Source organism: Mchenga conophoros, linkage group LG16, assembly GCF_057382185.1.
Source record: "Mchenga conophoros isolate Kocher_MC1m ecotype Shallow Benthic linkage group LG16, M_conophoros_male_GT1.1, whole genome shotgun sequence".
NCBI lineage: Eukaryota > Metazoa > Chordata > Actinopteri > Cichliformes > Cichlidae > Mchenga > Mchenga conophoros.
This window is the reverse complement of record NC_140541.1, coordinates 14,365,473-14,385,855: the sequence shown is the minus strand read 5'-3', so window position 1 is coordinate 14,385,855 and position 20,383 is coordinate 14,365,473. Positions and strand designations below refer to the sequence as shown.

At 40.8% G+C, this 20,383-nt stretch overlaps 1 protein-coding gene across 3 annotated transcripts in view; it reads left to right on the top strand.

Annotated features, from left to right (window-relative positions):
- Positions 1-17,094, top strand: part of satb2 (SATB homeobox 2) — a 50,202-nt gene extending 33,108 nt beyond the window's left edge. For 2 of the 3 annotated variants that reach the window (XM_085249714.1, XM_085249715.1), the window contains exons 11-14: positions 451-603; positions 2,555-2,749; positions 14,353-14,556; positions 14,654-17,094. In XM_085249714.1, the coding sequence (XP_085105840.1) occupies positions 451-603; positions 2,555-2,749; positions 14,353-14,556; positions 14,654-15,148 (1,047 nt within the window). In that variant the 3' untranslated portion in view covers positions 15,149-17,094. The remainder of the gene's footprint in view (positions 1-450; positions 604-2,554; positions 2,750-14,352; positions 14,557-14,653) is intronic. The other variant, XM_085249716.1, reaches the window with a different exon arrangement.
- Positions 17,095-20,383: the final 3,289 nt, after the last annotated feature.

Here is a 20,383-nt window from a genome sequence, read left to right as displayed (position 1 = left end):
TTTACACTGGGGGAATGTAAGCTAGCTGGTCTCTACATGTCTTGTGGATGACTTCAAACGCTGTGTATACAAGCTTTCTGAGAGCCAATACATGTTCATTCAAACAGAAACAACAAAGAAAGACAAAAGAGGAGGACTTAATGACTTTGATCTGTAAACACAACTCATGTGGGGACATGCGCTGCAGATGTGCAGCTGATGCTTGTACTGGGAACACTGCATGTCTGTTCTCAGAGCGACTTGGCCTGATCATCAGCTGATAACCTCTCCTCATATGTGTTTGTTTTTGTGGTTAAATTTCATAGTAGATTCATAAAGTAAATAACAAGCCTTAAACAATACGCGGTACGCCTCTGTGACTGTTTATCACTCATCTTGTTCTGTCGAAGCACAATAAAGTTCCTTTTTAAAAAATTGTGCTCTGCATTACATCATTATCCTGTCTCCCAGCCCAAGCCGTCTGGCCCGCCCTCCGACCTCCCACTGAAGCTGGAGTCACTGGTCAACATTACATCAGGCATCTATGATGAAATTCAGCAAGAGATGAAGCGAGCCAAAGTGTCCCAAGCTCTGTTCGCAAAGGTGGCGGCCAACAAAAGCCAGGTGAGGAGACTGTTGGGGAAAACAAGCCTACAAAATGACTTAAAGTGTTTGTTTTTCAGGTCAGATTCCAAGTGCAGTCACATATTTATATGTACTGCGATAGCGTAGCTGATATTTTTTGTACCCTGTGAGTTAGATAGTCAACTTGTTAGTGAGCATCACGATTGAACCAAAATCATTTGAATTAATAATGATTTATTACAAACTACAAAAGTTGTGGGACTGAGTAGAGCCAGCAAAGCTGGTACTCTGCCGGTAACACGATCTAAATGTTCATCAGCTGTTTCACCATCACTTCAAACCGGACGTGTGTGATCAGTTATGCTCTTAAAGCTCTGGTGACATAATGTTTGACATTAACACTGGCTGCAATTATTTATACCTCTATTGTTTTTTTTTAATTTTGAATCTTGGCCGCACGCATTAAGACATTATTTATATTTATATGTATTTACTTCTAATTTTTGGATAAAAATGAAAAAGGAAACACTTCAGTTTTTGCTTCTTGGTCTTAATTTCAGACCACGATGACTGAAACAATAATAGGAATTCTTTAAAAAAATAGTTTTTTAAATTTGTAGCAACTTGATGTTGCAGGATGTGACTCACATGGGATGTAGGTGGTCTATAAAGAAGGCTTGACAACATGTATACAGTATGTGCGTTGCTTTTGTGTGTATTTAGCGAGGTACCCCTGGTTGGTGGGTCTGGGGGTGGCTGAGGGTCATGGCTCACTGCACCCATCTGCTGCAGCTGGCCAGCAAGCAAGGACAGCAAGCAAGCGGGGGAGAGAGAGAGAGCGAGAGATGATCAGGCGATTAGCGGTGCATGCTGCCCGAGGTGGCTGGTTGAACACAACAGCTGGTGTCACAAACTGAACCAGTCTAGCAGATATAATTGAATCTTCTCCGTCTCTCCTTCCTCCGTCTTCCTTTACCTCACACATCCTGCATCCTTCCAACTTTTACAACTTTTTATTTTAATTTGAGCTTCCCTCCCCGGGGTGGAGGGTGTCAGGTTAGGTGGTCTCACGATCTTGTCTGTGCTTGTCGCAGATGATGTGGTTGTGTCAGCCTCGTTGAGCCGTGACTCTCAATGGGGGGGTGGGATGAGAATGCTATAGATCTCAGCCAAGGACGAGGTGCTGCCCCAAGTGGACAAGTTTAAGTATCTTTGATTCTCGTTCATGATCGAGTGGAGTGGAGCACATTGACAGACGGATTGGCGCAGCTTCACCACTCTGTTGTGAAGAGAGCTGGCTGTGAAAGCAATGCTGTTAGTTTATGGGTGAATTTGCATTCCCACCTTCATCTTAGCCGTAAGCTCTGCATACTAATCAAAAGAATTAGATTGTAGATGTAAGCAGATGAAATACGTTTCCTCTAAAGGGTACCTGGGCTCTTCTTTAGGGATAGGGTGAGGAGCTTGGGGTTCAAAACACACATCAAAAGGAACCAACAGATTTAGTTCAGGCATCTGATCAGGAGGTCTTCTGGGCACTTGCTGAGTGAGGTGTTTCCAATTTGTCCTGCCAGGAGGAGGCCCTAGGGCTGAGAGAGATGCTGGAGAGATTATGTCTCTCAGTTGGCTTGGGAACACATAGGAGTTGGAGGTGGTGGCTGTGGAGAGGCAGATCTGCTTCCACTGCTGTAACACAGACTCAGATAATGGATGAATAAACTCATTCATGTCTATCTCAGTTGCCACTTGTCATGCTCATCCCTGCTGCCACTTTCCAAACAGAGTAGATGCAGAGTCATCTGCTCTGCATGCACGTGTGTGAGAGAGAAAGGTCATAAAAAATTGCATAACAATTCTTTCTCACTGTGTATGACACAGTAGCAGAAGTCACCCATTAACATCCCTGTCAGCTATCGCACAGTCCACACTTCCTTTCTTTTTAACCTCACCTTTCCCCCCCCCCACGCATACATCTTTGTCTCCTCTTCAGGGCTGGCTGTGCGAGCTACTTCGGTGGAAGGAGAACCCCAGCCCTGAGAACCGCACTCTGTGGGAGAACCTGTGCACCATCAGGAGGTTCCTGACGCTGCCGCAGGCCGACAGAGATCTTGCGTACGAGGAGGAGTCCAGACACCATCATAGCGAGAGGCTGCACACCGTCCTCCACATGCCACAGGACACACAGGTAAGTGTTTGCATGTGGAGGTAACGTGCACCTCGACACTCCATATCCAGATGCGGTATACAATGGGTGGATTTTATTTACAGCTGGCACAAAGACGGTGTCTCTAGTAAACACACTGAACAGATTTCCTGCACATCACCTCATCTCATAATATTTACAACTTGAAATCGGGAGAAAGTGCTTGGTCTTCATACCTACAAACACGTGTGTCCTAAAATCTATTTTTGATGGATTACTCGATTATTTCAGAACTGTTTCTTTAAAACATGGCCACCCCTTCTAATTACAATCTCCTAAAAAGTACGCAGATATGAATGTGCTGAACACACAGTACGGTATAAACACTGACTGATAAGGATGACTAAGATGCTGTAAAGAATGATATTAGAAATAGTTGTTACTGAGCTCCATTTTCATGGCACTTCTCACGTATTAAAACAGATGGAAGTGTATTCCTCTACCTTCAGAGACCAAATCTGTCATTATTATTGAGTCATTATATTTATTTAATCTAAGTTTGCGCAGTGCTGTTTGATCTTGTGGTGGGTGCACATGTGTTTGTGTGTCCCTGTGTGCCCCAGTGGAATGAAGAGTAAACAGAGTTGCTGGGTGGTGTGGCACTGGAGGAAATGCCCCATTAGTTTTTGAGGAGGGAGGCAGAGGCTGAAGGAGGCTTGAGAGAGAAGGGAGATCGATGGAGGAAGCACAGAAACGTGTTGGCATCTTTGGTTACTGTGAGCGCTCCAGTTGGACACACGCTGAAGCCGCCCCACCTAACTTTATCTGCATGCCTGGGTTTTGCTTTTTCTTCTAGTGCAAAGCTTAAATAAATTAGAAATGTAAGTCAAGTCCAATTAAAAAGTAGGATAGCACTTTATAATACGGCCCGTGACAAAGGTCTTTATTTCTCTGCAATTAAATTGAATTTAGGTGTATTTTATTTGAAAGAATAATGCAGTTATATTAACATGCAGATGCTTAAAGGTAGAATAAAGGGGTAACAAAGCAACAGTTATGCTCTAAATCAATTTAAGTAGTCCTCAGTAATTTTAAGTATTTTACAGGAAGGAGACAGAAATTATACGGAAAGCAATTTCAAGTATTTACTTTTAATTTTAGGTATAGCATAACAAATTTCACTGGTGTGTAATGAACAGGTAATGTTGTGCAATATTTTTCGTATTATGGTGTGAGTTAAACGTGCCTTCATTATTAAATCTTTTTTAATCCATGAAGGATTTTCCATTCATCAGTTGTCATTTTACACTCAGGCTGTTTTGTACATTACTTACAGTACAATTATTCTCTTCTTTCCTGTAAAATACCCAGTTATGCGAGGTAAAGTCACAGCATGACAAGACCCACGCCCTGAAAAGAACTGTGTACTTATGGTGTCAGATAAAATGCACTTATAGCTTAATTATTTCCTGACTTGTAGCCCCCCCCCCCATTGTAATTATGCATTAAGTTGCAGGCCTTCCACAGCATGTCTTTATCCTGTCTTCCTTCTCTCTCCCCAACCAGTCGGAGCAGATGGCCCCGCCCCTCCCTGAGCCTGGTTCTGCTGGAGGTTTCTTCCTGTTAAAAGGGAGTTTTTCCTTCCCACTGTCACCAAAGTGCTTGCTCATAAGGGGTCATATGATTGTTTGGTTTTTCTCTGTATCTATTATTGTAGGGTCTACTGTACAATATAAAGCGCCCTGAGGCAACTGTTGTTGTGATTTGGTGCTATATAAATAAAATTGAATTGAATTGAAAGTATCGATAAAAAATTTTTTTTTTATAAATAGTGCCATGATCCAGTGGCGACAGCCTCTATCAGTTATATAGTTATATTTAATGTAGGAGTGCTGCCACAGCATGCAAACCCTGTATACATGCCTGTGGTTTACCATACTTGACTCCAGAGGAGGAGCTTGTTGGTACATGAAGGTATCTGTGTTTATGTTAATGTTGAACCTGCCTAACACAAACACCCCCGTTCCCCTTCTCTTGCTTGAGGTAGAAACATCAAGCAGCTGATTATAGTTTAATTTTAAAATGCAAACATGAAAAGGTTCAAATTCCCCAAAATGTTAAATCGGTGTAATGTCCAGAGAAGCAACAGGAAGTGTGTCACTTCTTCATCTCCTGACCTCGCTGAAAAGAGGTGGAAGATCAGGTTCGACGGTAGAAACAGCATTCACTGCTTGGACTGAGTCTAGGTCCTCTGGTTGAACCCGCCAGCTTACTCTGCCCACAGCCCCCGTCACCCCCAGCTCCAAAGCTATTATAGCCCACATATAGTACATACCATATGCCATAAATCAAAAACAGGCCAATGCTCAGACTTCCCATTTGGTATTGTGACATGAATCCTACACGGCTTGCTTTGCAGCTCCACCCACCTTCACTCTACCACCAAGCCTTTTTTCTCTCCTCCCAATTCAGAGCTTTGTATTAAAGACTGATGGGAAGATGCAAAGGAAGCTGTGGTGGCACCATTAACACATTCCTCTACTCCTCTCGCCAAAGTCTAAAAATAAAATTTACACTCATAAACGCCTGTGTAATAACCCTCCCACCCCCCACACACCCCCAACCCACCCTCACTCCCACCCCAAGAGACACAGGGAGAAGAACTGTGGTGAAACGCTGGTGATTTATTAATCGGAAATGAGGTGTGTGTGTTCATGTTGCTGTCTTGAGAGCCCCCCCCTTCCCTGCTCTGTCCCAGATGAAGCCCTCCACCAACCTCAGGCTCCAGCCAGCCTGCCACCACAGACCACACATGTGTCCCATCTGCCACACATACACACAATCTCATACTGATAGTTGGTAATGTGAGCACTCTGTTGTGTTTGGACAATAAGAAGGTCTCTAAAACTGTAACAACCAACCCCGGGATACACATGAAAAATGAACGCAGTGCTGCTCTCTGAAGCAAATGTTCACATACCACTGATGTGTGTGTGTGTTTGTGTGTGTGTGTGTGCTTTGTACTGGACTGTATGTGCGGTACCATGCTAGCGGCTCTGTGTGAGCGTGTCTATGAAGTGTGTAGGTGCTGTAAGAGTGTATTTGTAACTTCAGTGAGCATCACATTTCTTCATGACTGACACAGCCCCAGCGTTGGCTCTACAGCTCTCACTCACATGGCTCGAGCAGTTAAGTGCGTCCCACAGCTAATTTGGCAGAGTCTGCCCTTATAAATAATTACTTTATTGTTTTTGCTAAATTGACTTCTGCTGCAAGTCTGGAGGTGTTTATGTGTGTGCATGTATGACCGCTCACAGTGGCCGAGACCCCAGGAGTGGTGGACTAGAATCAGAAGTTACAAGCCTTACTCCACTCATTGTGTCTCGCTTTAGCCCAGCGGTGCTTAATTCCAAACCCCCAAAACAAATCGCTCCTGTTTTCTGTCTCGTCAAAGCAGGGCCACTTCATAGAATGTGTCAAATGCCACGAGTCTGGCAAATGTTTGAAAAATATATACAAAAGTATTTTTTTGAAGAAAACATCATAAATGCTCCAGACTTATCAAAGTTAAGATCATGTCATTATGTTTTAAACTTGCAGTTATTATCACAATCTTTTGAGAGTGAAAAAAAGATTTTTGAATATTCTATAACAAACTGCCCATTTCTTTCTCCAGTCCTCAACTGAAACCTGAGTGTCAATGTTCTTTGCAAAGAAGTGATCATAATGTGACACAGCTTCCAAAAAAGGAGGTCAAAGTTCATCTTCAGCATCTTAATTATTTTGTACTTTTTTATGTTTTCTAAAATTTCCAGACGTGTAGATTAACAGTTTATTTTCTATCACTTTTGAACTTGAGTTGGTCAAACTCTGTCTGTTCTTTGAATGATTGTGGTTCATTAACAATGCAAATAGATAAATAGTCACTTGTAGGACAAAGGCTGACTTGCGCTTCAGACAAAGCCTCAATTTTTTATCCAGGTTTTCACTTAAATCTTTCAAAGACTCAGGTTTGCTACACTGGCTCTGCTGTAATTATAAAAAATATAACAGTGAACACTTCTGTGTGAAATCCTCCAAACAATACTTAACTGTGAGATTTCAGGCCAGCAAAGCTGCAAGAACTGAAATCTTCCCACATAAGCTCTGGGGCAGGAGTGTCAAACATAAGGCCCGGGGGCCAAAATCTGTCCATTGGATTACTGTGAAAAATGTAAAGGACAACGTAAATCTTAGACTTTTAACTGGATTTTCACAATTTTCACAGCTTTTCCTGCTGATGGCATTTCATACCACACAAAATTATTAAATTATTTCTGTAATAATATTTGTTTCTGTAATGATAATATTTCTATAATAATACAATTTAAGGCCAAAGTGTTGTGACAGATTTCTTTACTACAACAAACATGTCTTTATCATGTGGAAATCTTATATTAAGATATCTCATTGATTAAATGTGTAGTTAGATTTGTGTACAGTGACTGTGGCCCACGATGTAAAATGAGTTTGACGTTCTGAATCAGAGCTATTTTTGAGCTGTCTTTGCACACAGATCTATGCAGGGAATCATATGCATTCTGATTGTTGAAAGAAATGAACGCTTTTTGGGGGGAAATGATTGATGAACTCATTACCATATTATGAAAGATATCATGCACATTCTTAACTCACTTGTTTTACTAGTAGGACAAATTGTTTTGCAAAAAAAATTGTGAAAATATGAGCATTAGATAAGAAAAACACAGGGCCCATTCCTGGGTTGTCACGGTGATTTAGTACTGCAGAGCCATTGAAACCGAGGGTCTCGAGGTGATGTAGGTATGTGGTGTTTAAAACAATAGTGATCTAAATGGGGACACTAGACAAATACAAACTGACTTATGGGTCAAGCCTGTTCACTGGACTGTATGCTGTCTTTAATGAAACATCAATCTTCATTGGACCCTCCCTGCCTGATAAACGCCCCCCATTTTTCTAAACTCCACACCCTTATTTTGTAACACAAGTTTTCTGTAAAAATAAATAAATAAATAAATAAAAATCTCCAAACCCAACCCAATGCCAAAACAACCTCAATGACATCACCAGGCATTATTTTTCCTAGAGCTGGGAAAGTTCCCACCAGAGCCGTTACACAACTGATTTCACCAGCCGAGCAGTGCTGATGATGAGTAAACTGATCTCAGTGTGTGAAACAATAGATTCTCTGGACCGTAAAAAGCAATGGTACCCATACCTTCCTTTGGTGTAGACAATAAAATAGCAGCATTTCCTTTAGCTGCCTCAGTTTTAAGCGACAGCTAAATTACTTAGCATGCTGGCTCACTGTTACGACTTACTGGAAATAAAACAGAACCACCTTTGACATAATTTCCTATTATAGAAAGTCAAAATGTGTCCTGTCAGCGAGTTGTGTAAGCTTTTATATTTCTGACTTCCATTGGACAGCACATGCTGCTGTTCACTGACACCAACTGTTGTGATCAGCTCTCACAGAGTTGATCACAACTAACAGCAGGAAAAAAAACTGCCAAGAGATTAAAAAAAAGGACTGTACAAATAAAGCGTAGGTCTATAGTCGACTCTATTTGCTTGTTTTTACTCTGTTTCGCTTAATGCCATTTAATGTCTGCTAAAAAATAACACTAGAGCTTTGAAGCAAAGTCTAGCATCTTATGTCTAAAATCTTACTGAGCTTCCATAACAATTTAATGCAATAAAAATTAATGTGAAATGATTTCATCATGTTGTTTTGCTTTTGGTAAATGTAGTTATAAGTCTTTTCCCCACTGATAGAATCCAGCTTAGATGTCTTAAAGGAAACAGTTAAATGACCTCTGCGTAACTTCCAGAGAAAATACTCTTATTATCAGTTATCACTTAATGATTGTTTTGGCCTCTAGCAGATGAGTTTGACTCCACGACCTGGCCAGGGATGAGCTCCAGCCCCCACACGACCGTGATAAGTGGAGGAAAATGGATAGATGGATTAGTGGTTAGTTAGACAACGTTTGCAGAACAGTTTGTGTCATCTAACTGTGGGCGACCGCAGCCAACTGTTAGCGACAAAGACAAACATCAGAAAGTTTTGGGGCAGCACCCACTCTCCCACTGATTTCACCCAGCAACAGCTAGTGGCCTCTGGCACCCACTCACCAACATGTCAGGGAATATACTTTTTCCCCCAGTAAACAGATGATGCTGAGGGTCGTCAGGTGATCAATTTCTAGGCCTGTATGACCTGTACTGTTATGGAGAAAATCAATAGCATTTGTCATACACAAGTCAGATTACACAGGTTTACTTTGTTATACAAGTTAGCATCATGGATCAGGGATTTGACGAGGTAGCCAGCTAGCATTTCTGCTCAGATATGATTCTATTACCATTAATGTAAACAAGCAAAAGCTACCTAGGTAGCCCACTAGTAAGTGGCACATCTGTTCCATCCATGGTGATGGTTAATTCATAACATTAGTAATTAGTAATTAGTAACAAGTAATTTTATAACGACAGTTTTCATGACTAAACTAGTCTCACAAATCATGTTACAATCTTTCAAACACTGTCAATAAAAACGGCTTAATAATAGAAAAAAACACAACCAAACACACATTCATGCAGATCTAGCGCTGCAAAATATGAAAATAATTGTACGATAAATGATAAAGCAGCATTTTTCAGTTTCAGTTTGTGTAGTCTATCCATTTCACTTCCAGACAACATATCTGCCTCTCTCTTTTCCTCCTGGTTTGTCTCTCAGTCTTCAGTGCATCCCGGTGGCCTCACTCACTGTTGCAGGGTGGAGTTTGGGCTTTTTGGCAAACCACAATTAAGTTAATTGTTTAATTGCAGATAAATGGAATGAATACCACACACACAGTTTGAATGAAAAAAAGATGCGACAATGCAAGTGCGTGCATGTGTATACACACATGACCCCAGCGCTCAGTGACATTACGTGTATACAGTTTTTCATCAAAGAAACATTATTATACCAAAAAAAAGTTATGTGCAGTGACTCATCTACTCCATTAGTCCGGATCCAGTCTCCATGAATCGCAACCACACACACTTCTTTAAATGCAAGAGTGAAAGAGACAGACAGAGACAGAGATGGAGGGAAAAGGGGGAAAATAAAAAACACACTGATTAACAGGAAAGGTGAAGTCATGCAAAAAACCAACAGAAAAGTGATTTTTCCTTCATTACATATTTATCTCTGTGTTAATGCCGTCTCTTGTGGTCACCCCCCCCCCCCCCCACCCGCAACCAAACACACACACACGCATACACAACAAAACACACACAGACAGAGAGCGAGAGTTAGAGGTCCTGCAGGACCAGAGCTCATTAAGGGGAAGATGAATATTTCATGTTCTATAATTCTTTCATAGTTCTGCGTCGTGATTTGCCTTGATTTACGTTTTTAAAGAAAACTTTTTCATTTCACTGCAGTGCACTCACGGCGCTGCCAGAAGAGTGAGAGAAAGACAGAGAGAGGGAGGGGAGAAGTGAGAAGGAAAGAGAGAGAGGGGGGGATGTTTTTCAGGAATATTGAATCATGCCACAAGAAGAGCTGGTCTGGCGCTGGGCTCCAGTGCTTGTGGTTTTGGGAGAGCAGGGCTGTATTGTGTTGCTCTGAAGTGACATGTAGTCCTTTCCAACGTTTAATGGTGAGAAGTAGGCAAGCTGGACTGCATGGGAAGGGGGACTAAAGGTGAAACAGGCCAAATAAACTGTAAACGTTTAAGAATAATTGTAGCATAATCGAGATCACGTCTGACATGTTACGTTTGGTGAATATTTCTGTAAATTTGCTCATTCGAAAATGGGACAGCAACTCCAATACTTTATGACCCGAGTAAAGGCTTCTCTGGTGAGTTTATACTCTCGCTTGTGAATTTCAAGTCTTTTTTAAATACTGTATCATGTTCAATATGTCAATTATGTTCCCCATTAGAAAAACAGGAAGGATAAACCAGTGCACGTTACTGAGCATGCAGTATACGCTGGTTTCTCGGTCAGATCATAAAACACAATTTTTTAATAGTCTATATTCAGAATGATGCTACAGTGGTCGCGTTAACAGCTAAATTGCTCACGTTTAAAAAATGCAAACTAAAGCCGGGTTCATGTTGCACTCCTCGGTACCACTGAATGCATGCATCTTAGCATTTTGGTTCCTTTTCATGTACTTTTTCATATGTTGCATACTGAATTTTTCCGACACTGAATAGTAGCCAAGTTGATATCTACAACATCAGACTTCTGGATGTCACAGTGGGTGTTTTCCTAAAAACAGGATCAGGATGCCGTATCAACACGTCACGTTCTCCACTGGAGACCATGTTCGTATGTTTCTGTTTCTTACATGTATGAACTGCTGCTGTTTTCTTTGAGCCTGTGACCACCACAGTCTTTTCCTGACCTTAACAGAGTACAGCAAGTCCTCATTTAGTTATGACCATGATCTTTCCCTGCCCTTAGACATATGGGTTTTAAACCCAAACCATGATCTTTCCCAAACTGTAACCCAGCACTTTTGGTCCCTAAACTTAACCAGATCATTACCAGAGAGGTGGCTGCCTTATGAATCATTATTGTGAACTTCATATGGCAATGAAAAATGATGGGTAGTTGGGCAATGAAAAGCATTTTAGCAGAACTTCTTTGCCTGTGATCTACAACGATTCCAGCTTGCCCAGTTAGTCTAGGTAACTAACCCCAGACTGTAGGTCAGCCCCCTATGACACATGACCACGGCTTGCTGTTTTGATTTTCTTTTCAGTTTTAGCTTTTAATTACCTTCGCCAAAAATTGGTTTCATGATTTTTTTACTTTCTCACACACCCAGAGTTTGCCGTACTGGATTCTGTAAGATGACAGAATCCAGTATGGTGACGGTGATTAACAAAGTGATTAATTGAGAAATAGTGGAGCTCAAGAAGCAAAGACACAGAGGGTTAGACTGAAGTCGTAAAAAGTGGAAAATGCAAAAGGCAATCAAAACAAATCGAGTCGAAACTAGTTTTTAGGAAAAATATACAACAAAAGTGTTTGATCATGATGCTGAACTGCTCAAAATTCAACTAGGATCCTAATTTATTATAAATGGTAAATCAAATTTGGTGTGGTACAAACATTTATTTTAAATACTGAATCAGGGCTTGCAGAAAGTAGTTAGAGAGTGGTGTAGGTAGAGGACACGGGGAGGTGGGAGCAGGGGTTCCTGGCATCTATGAATTTTTGGAGTCGTGTTGGGTTGGCCGGGACTCGCTTCATTAGTGTCCTGAAGCATTAGAAGTGAGTACAGACGTGGAAAGGAGGTAGAGACAGAAAAGCTTCAGGTATGGCAGAATAAGACAACAGATAAGAAGCATTTGGAGGTGAACTTTGAAGGAGCCCTGTGTGCTCGCCTCTGCTTTCAAACATATCCGTTATAACATGTAGGAGTCCAGGCTCCTCTGTCGATGCATGCATGTGCGGCCCCTGATCCGAGAGTCCCTGCCGTCAGCTCAAATAAGCATTGAAATGATGAAGGTCTGTGTGGGAGTGTGTTTGGGGTGGTAGGTTTCACAATCCCCTCTATGGTTTACCCTCAATTTAGCTATTAAGTGTCTCAGTATGTTTGTATGGGGGATATTTGTGGCTGTGTGGTCCTCATTAGAACAGGGATAGACTCTTTTTTTTCCTCTCTTTTCGGTCTTTGCCTCTAACTTTGTATTGCTAGTCTGTCGCATTCTTACAGTCTTCTGTTTTTTTCTTCAATATCTAAAACCGTCAATTTGAAAAATGGCAAAATAAGGAAAAACCTACAGAATTCCTGTAAATGCCCCCCCCCCCTGCAGAAATAAAGCCCCAGAAATGAAATTGGAGCAATTTCATGGTCTGGCCTGCCCTCGATATTATTTAAGTAATACCCTGTTATTATTGAAAAGAGGGAGAGAAAAGTGAATGACTATTATCTTTATGTGGGTCCTTTAATTTTAATGCGCCACAGATTTATAGCTGGGCATTCCAGTGGGGAGGCCCCTCCCTGCTCTTAAAGTGAGCGGGCGGGACAGAACCGCAACGCTCTCACAACAGCCACTACCTTCTGACAAACAACCAAAGTCCCCACGTTCCCTCCGAACACTTCATCCGGCCCTCCTCAGTGCTGTCACACGGCCATCAGGCCCATCCTGACAGCCAGAGGATCCTCTCGGCACAAGCTCCGCTTTTCTATGTATTTCTATTGCAGCTCTCTGTACACATAAATCCTGCTAAACTTTGAGCTCTTTGTGTCATAACCTGGATTACTGAATAATCTGAGTTGATAAAAACCCAGGTACACTTGCACCAGCTGTTCAAGCAGCAATAGTAGAAGTTTTGTTTTTGTTTTTCTTAAACTAAGTTTTGGTTCATCAGGCTGCGTTTGACACAATGTCTTCATTTTATATGAAAGTAAAAATCAACCAGATCAGATTTAAGAACAGATCAATAACCAGCCAGCCAGTCTGGAGGCTTCTCCTGACGAGTAACTATAACAAGGAAAAATTTGTTTTTAGCATGATGTGTATGAAATACTCCTAAAAATAGCCTCTATGATCAAATGAGCACAAAAGCAGTGCTAATGTACTTTGATCTTACAGTGACTAAGTTAATGTGCTGAAGTAGTTTACAATGAATATGCTTTTTTAAACTCCTGTTTACCCCTTTATTAAAAGAGAAGTTCTAAAAGAGAGCCAGCGTATATTGTATATGAAATATTGATTAATTATTGAATACTTGTTATAAATACAAGTCTAATCAAGTAAAAGATAACATGAAGTTTTTCAGTTTCTCGATTCTGGAGCTCTTTTGTTCATAAATATGGTGATGATACCAATTCCCTATGTTATCAAGTAACAGCAGTTCTGTTGGTGTGTCCGTTTAATAGAGTGTCAGTTACAGTCTAATGAAGTTAATTGTTTTGATTCTGCTCTATCTCTATCTGCTGGTTTTTTGGTACCTTATATGTTCTTCTGTTGTGTTTTTGTTCATTTACTCTCACAAGTTTTCCTCCTTGTGTTTCCTGTCCTCTACTATCAAACTACAACAATAGCTGCTTTCTGCTGACCTTATCTAAGCACCAATTGCAGATGATGACTCCTTTGTCCTCATTCCCCCTCTACCCTCTGCCCCTCTGAGGCTTTGAATTTGCTGGTTAAATAGTGATTGGGTCTCATAAGTTTGTAAATAAGAGACTTCCTGGCAAACAGGTGGTTGGCGTTTTACTAGAGCTAATCTTACACACATTAGGTCAAAGGTAACCAGGATGCATTGGTGTTTGAATGCCAGCCTTGGAGCAGCTTAATAGACCATGACACTGTGAGCACTTGTTCTCACCCTGTGTTCACCTTGCAGCCCTGGCTACTGTGTACTGCAGGTGGAGGGCGGTATACTGGATGATTTATAAGATGTTATGTAACATACAGGGTTTTGTAAACTGAATATAACACTTATCAGGTGCAAAACTGTATTTCTGATCAAATGTGAGGCATAAAGTGCAAAAACCCACGGTCACATAAATGCTCATTTATATACATTTAGATCAAATAGTGTGCACTCTCGCTCCTGGCTGCAGTCTTGATCAGGGGTCACTGTGCCCCATTAATCAGCTCTTTTGCCTTTCTCGCCAGGCACTTCACAGGCCACCCCCAGGCCCCATGAAGGAGCATCACCTGTCTCCAATGCGTGAAGAACCATTGTCTGCCCCAGCGAATGAAGAGAGGTCACAGAATATGGGTGGAGGACCTACAGGTGTTGCATCTGGCACTGTTGGCGGTGCTGGAAGCAACAAGAAGCCCCGATCGCGCACCAAGGTACCGATGGTTATCGTGTTTTCCCATTCTGCATTTTGTTATGTGGGTTTGTTCATTTCTTTATCTAGTTTTTGACACTTGGCTGTGTGTATTCTAGATTTCTCTAGAGGCCCTGGGTATCCTGCAGAGCTTCATCCAGGATGTTGGCCTGTACCCAGACCAGGAGGCTATTCATACTTTGTCCGCACAGCTTGACCTACCCAAACACACCATCATTAAGTTCTTCCAGAACCAGCGGTATCACGTCAAGCACCACGGCCGCCTCAAAGACCTGGGCGAGGGTGCTGCCGCCACTGGAGGGGTTGATGTCAGCGAGTACAGGGAAGAGGAGTTGCTTTCGGGCTCAGAGGACCCAGAGTCGAGCGAGGATGGGGCTGAGGAGATCTACCAGTCCACTGAGGGGAACAGTGGGAGCAGTGGGGGGCTGAACCAGCCTCCGACATCCTCCAGCTCCAACTCCAGCCAGTTGTCTTTAGGGTCCAATGCGGCTCAGGAGGATTGCAAGGACAAGGGGCAAGGCAGGCTTAGTGGACCTCTTGCACCCGGGAGCTCCTCATCCAGTCCTCGAGAGCAGGCTGACTACCAGAGGTAGAGACTGACGAACAGAGAGGACAGAGATAAAGAGAGAAGCACGAGAAACGTATGTTCTGTGATAGGAAGTGAGGAATTACTCAAGAAATTATGGAGGGTGGCAGCAAAGGAAGGTTAACGTCTACCCAGGCACATTAACCAAGACAGCATTGGGCTGAAACACTGTACATCTGAAATGATCAGACAGACTGTGTACAGTACCAAACGCAGATTTGTAGAGTGAAATTACCTCAGTAGAAGAAAACAGGTTATTGGTGTGCTGTGATACGGCAGTAGTTGTATAAATGTGAAAGAATACTCCCCCGAGGAACGTTTAAATAATTCACCCCAGATTTTCATTCGTAGGAAATACTTTTTCTACTCTGACCTCGAAACAATCGCACCAATTTATCCTAATCAGCCAGGAAAGCCACGCTCCTCCTCTTTAAAGACAGAGCACAGTCATATAGAACTTAATTGGTGGGCTGGGTCCTCGACAAAAACGACGAAATCCTCAGGACACACGCTGATGTTGCTAATACTTTTGCCTGCCTGAGACCGCAGGTACACAGCACTCTCTGTGCATCTTCAAGCTTTATTTCATTGTGGTAAAGGCCGACATACACACACACACATACTCCCTGCCTCTGCCTCACAGTCACACTCCAGAATAGTCCAATCTAGCACTTACTGATCACAAGGACCCTGATATTTAGTGGATGTGCTGTATTCTCGTCCCCCTTCTCCCATCCATCTGTCTCGCCGCTCAAAGCTGCAAAAGACAAACTGTTTAAAACTGAGTGTGGAGAGGAGCAGTGGACAGTTTGGCAGGAGGACAGCGAAGAGGATGTGGCGTGGAGGGACCCTCACATTCGTGTGCAAGAGGGAAAAAATGTTAGGAAAGAAGAGACAGAGCAGCAAACAATCAGTCTTTCTCTATGTGGTAGTCCACCCCTTCCACTCTTCCTCTCCATCTCACTCTCTCCCTCCCGCCTCCTCTCCTCTCTCTAATTGGTGCCCACAGTCTTGTGTTTCACCACACCTACCCGCACTTAAACTTCACCAACCCTATTTATTGCTATCTTTATCCATGATTATTATTATCATTATTGTTATTATTGTTGTTATTATGGTTAGAGATGCTGTCATTGCGTGCTATTTTTAGTTTTTATTTCCATGGTTTTAAATATTGGTTTGCAGAACTGGGCGGTTGTTTGGATAACAAGAGACATTAAGAGTGCCCTGCCCTACAAGAAGAGGAAGAAGAGGAGCGGAGAGAGCGAAAGAAAATAAAAGAAGCAGTTACTGAGTGTTATTGGGTGAAAAAAAAAAGCCCTGTCAAGTCGTATTATGCCAGTTTTCTTTGAGTTTTTTTATAGTTCTTTTTCACATAAATAGAAAATTTGCTGGAAAAAGAAGAAAGTAAAAATGTGCTTTTTTCTGCAGTTGATGACAATCTACTTTTATGAGCCATTAAAGAAATGTGGCAGGTTTTACTCTGTTCTTCACTTTTAATGTCTGTAAATACCCGACATGGGATAAATTGTTGTTGATATACTTTTATTTTGCTGAGTGAGTTTAATTGTTTGAGCCAGTTTGGAGATTTTTTTTTCCTTAAGACAACTCAGTGGAATCGGTTCATTTTATTGTGAAAAGCAAATTCAGTCACAAGACTATTTAAAAAGAAAGCAAATATCTTTTTCTTTTTCTTTCTTTGTTTGGTGTCTCTTGCAGATGTGTAAGTAAATAGTATGTTGGAAACAATATCTGAGCATGGATAGTGTCTCGTTTGACTATCCCGATCGGCTGCTACACTCAGAAAGACGACCTGCCTTTTTAATTTTTACGTCAATCACTCTATATCATTACGTTGTGCTTTTCTGTATGACAGGAATCAGGGTTAGACTCAAATGCAGTTCTGATGAAATCTTAGTTCAGTTCAGTGTTGAAGTGAATTAAAACTTGTGAATTCAAAAAGTGTCTGTTTTTACTTCTATTTTATACATCCTCTCAAACACCCCAGCGCATAAAGACACACAGATTGTCACTGGGCTAAACCTTTTGCTAGACCAATCAATTAAAGGTCTGTGTAAAGCCTCTGGGGCTGGTTTTTCTAATAAGCCAGAGAGAGTGACAATAATTTAGACAGAAAGGCTGCCAGCACTCTCAGCTCACATTTTTTCTCTCTGCTGTGCCACACGATTAGAGCTGCTGGAAGCTGACATAAAAACAAACTGAGCCTGTCCTGTGAACATGACCACTGCCAATATTATTACTTCCCTTGCTCTTTTATTAGATTGTTTGAAAAAGAAATGTACAAGAAGCAGTAGAATTAATGAATCTCTCTAGGTTCAAGTAAACTGGCACAAATATTATTTTGGTTATTATCAACTTATCAAATGTAATGACCATTCATATTATAAAAATTTTGCTGCCACCATTGGTGTAACTTTACTTCAAAAATTTACTTTTTATTCACATTACAGGATTAACTTTAAAGGAAATGAAATCAGTGGAATATATTTGTATTAGCGTAAAACAAATACATATTTGTAATTAGCTGTATGTGTAGATTATATGGTTTAGTGTAGTCTTGTGCATATTTATGTTATTAATGTTATTATTATATATCACTTATATTGATTTTGCTGTGTTACACAACAAGATCATAATGGTCCCTCCACAACATGACCAGCATCAAGCTCATTCATTTCTCTTGGAGGGACAGCTTTAGCTAAAAGCTAGCTGCTGCACTTTGTAGCCTATAACATTTACGTGAAATGACTTTCTTTATTCTTATTTAGATCTCCATTAGCTGTTACTGTAGCAGGAACTATTCTTCCTGGGGTCCACATCCACAACCTCTCAGAGTACAACAAGTTGATAGTGGTATCATGTCTTTCACCAAATAACCAACAATAAGCTTAGCTAGCTGTTAAGCTAGCCTAAAGATTAGCCATTGCAGTATAGATGCAGCATTGTTCTCCAGCATTGTCCAGCAGCTGAAAGGCACAAAATAATGTAAATTAGGTCACAAAAAAAAGGTTGTCCTCTCTGCCATCTTGTTAGCTATCCTTAACGGGCTCTTTAATAGACTTTTATATCATTTAAAAAAGCAGAGAGATTGCCTGCTTGTTGCAATCAATCTGAGGCTGTCTGCACGGGTGAATGTAACTTTTTTTAAAATAGATAGTAATAATAATGTCAAATTCACCCACTGCAACTGCATGGGGAGAGATATAGCAGACTGACTCCATCTTATTGCCATTTTGCACCAAAGTTGCTTTGAAGATGTCAACTTATTGTGAGTGGCCTAAGACCTGGTCTGCAGCTTCAAAGTAACCATTTCAAAGGCAACAAGATCGCAAGTTTATCGCACACAGATGCAGTCGTTTTGGTCATGCTGCAGTCTCAAAGCACTGTTTTCCATTGCATGACTCTAGCAGCTGTAACACAAAACAACAATGGTCCCGATAATCCCAAGTTTTTGCTTTTATGTAAATCTAAATTATTTGCTTTGCTTTGGAAAGCATTTGTCATCATAAAAAAATGAAATAAACAAAAAAAAAAAAAACCCAAATATCCACCAAGGAGTTTTTAAGAAGTGACGCCTACAGCACATTTTGTTCATTTCATTAGTTGTATTTGTTTGACTCGTCTATAAAATAAAATAATGTAAAATCAGTCAACATCAGTCAAGGAAAAAAGTATAGAAAGTTCTTAAACTTGAAAGAAAACTTTTGTACTAAGTAAAGAAAAAAATTTGCGAGTAGTCTTGTAAAAAAAAATATGATTAATAGATTATTAATAATTTGTAGGTAGGTTTGGAGATTTTCCAAGTTTAACATGAACTAATTAGTATCATCAAATGCACATAAAAAAGAAACACTGAGGTGTCTTATTATGGCATATTGATTGTAATTTTGTGTGTATCTGTAACATTACAGTTTTTTACAGACGCTAGGACACATTTCCCAATACTTAGGTCACTTTTGCAAAACACTTCACACAATCCTCCTAACTGACCATCAGCTTGGCAAAGCAGTTCATTTCACATTCAAAATGCACTACAACTACCAAAACACTTTATTCAGGTCTCAAATAAACTCATTCTTCCAGAACACTAGCAAAGGTTGACAGCCGACAAACACACTTTGTCACCCACAAAACAATGACCTAAAAAACACTAACAACATGTAGCATTACACAGTGTTTTCTTGTGTAAAACAAGGACACATCTCTGTTTATAATTTCAATATATGTTACTGGAATGAATCAGACATCATGTATTTATGTTTATGTATTTTTATTTTTTTGCACTAAGTAATCCCAAAACACAAGAATTTGTATACACACCATCCACTGATACACATACAATAGTAATGCTAATCTACTCATCCACATCACATCTTATGTCATCTAGGGTAATACACCTAGGAAAGAATCTTCTGGCATGCCAGAATTGAAGGAGTTGAAAAATTGAAGGAGTAACACCTGTGTAGATGTTCATCTACAATGGGAATAAGCTGTGGCTGGTTAAACTGCATTGTTAGATTTAAAATATGTTTCAATAAAATATTGCTGTTGAATTTTGCCGTCTTTTCAAGTTTTGCATTGTGTTATTGTTTTGACCATAAGTTTAACAGTTTTGAAAACAGTATGTAAGCACATGCAAAATGTCCTGTACGTACAAAGGTTTTTGGCAGTTGTTGTGTCTGAGTGAGAAGATGATTCATGAAATCTGAGAGATGTAGTCATTGAATGCATTTTGTGCCAAAACAATGATAACTGGTCCTCAGTTTAGCCCACATAGACTTCTGTTGTGCTCACTGTGTGAGGAGTTTTGCAAAAGTGACCTAAGTATTGGGAAATGTGTCCTAGCGTCTGTAAAAAACTGTAAGATACTTCAGGCGACTTCAGACTGGCAGCATTACAAACACGACAGGCTTTCACACAGCAGTTGATTAATCAGGAACCGTGTGGCATCCTGAATACTGACTTGAAGAAATGAGTAAAATAAAATAGCTCATTTGTCAGGCAACCTAAGGACAATCAGCTATAGCAGCAGAAAACACACACACACCCATACATGCACATTTTCTTTAAATTGCCTCACTAACGAGTTTTAAGTCTGATGAGGTGTGACAGGGCATAACAATCTTAGTGTTTAACCTGCAAGCAGGGGTTGGGTCAAATCTGTGTGTGTGTGTGTGTGTGTGTGTGTGTGTGTGTGTGTGTGCGTGTGTGTGTGTGTGTG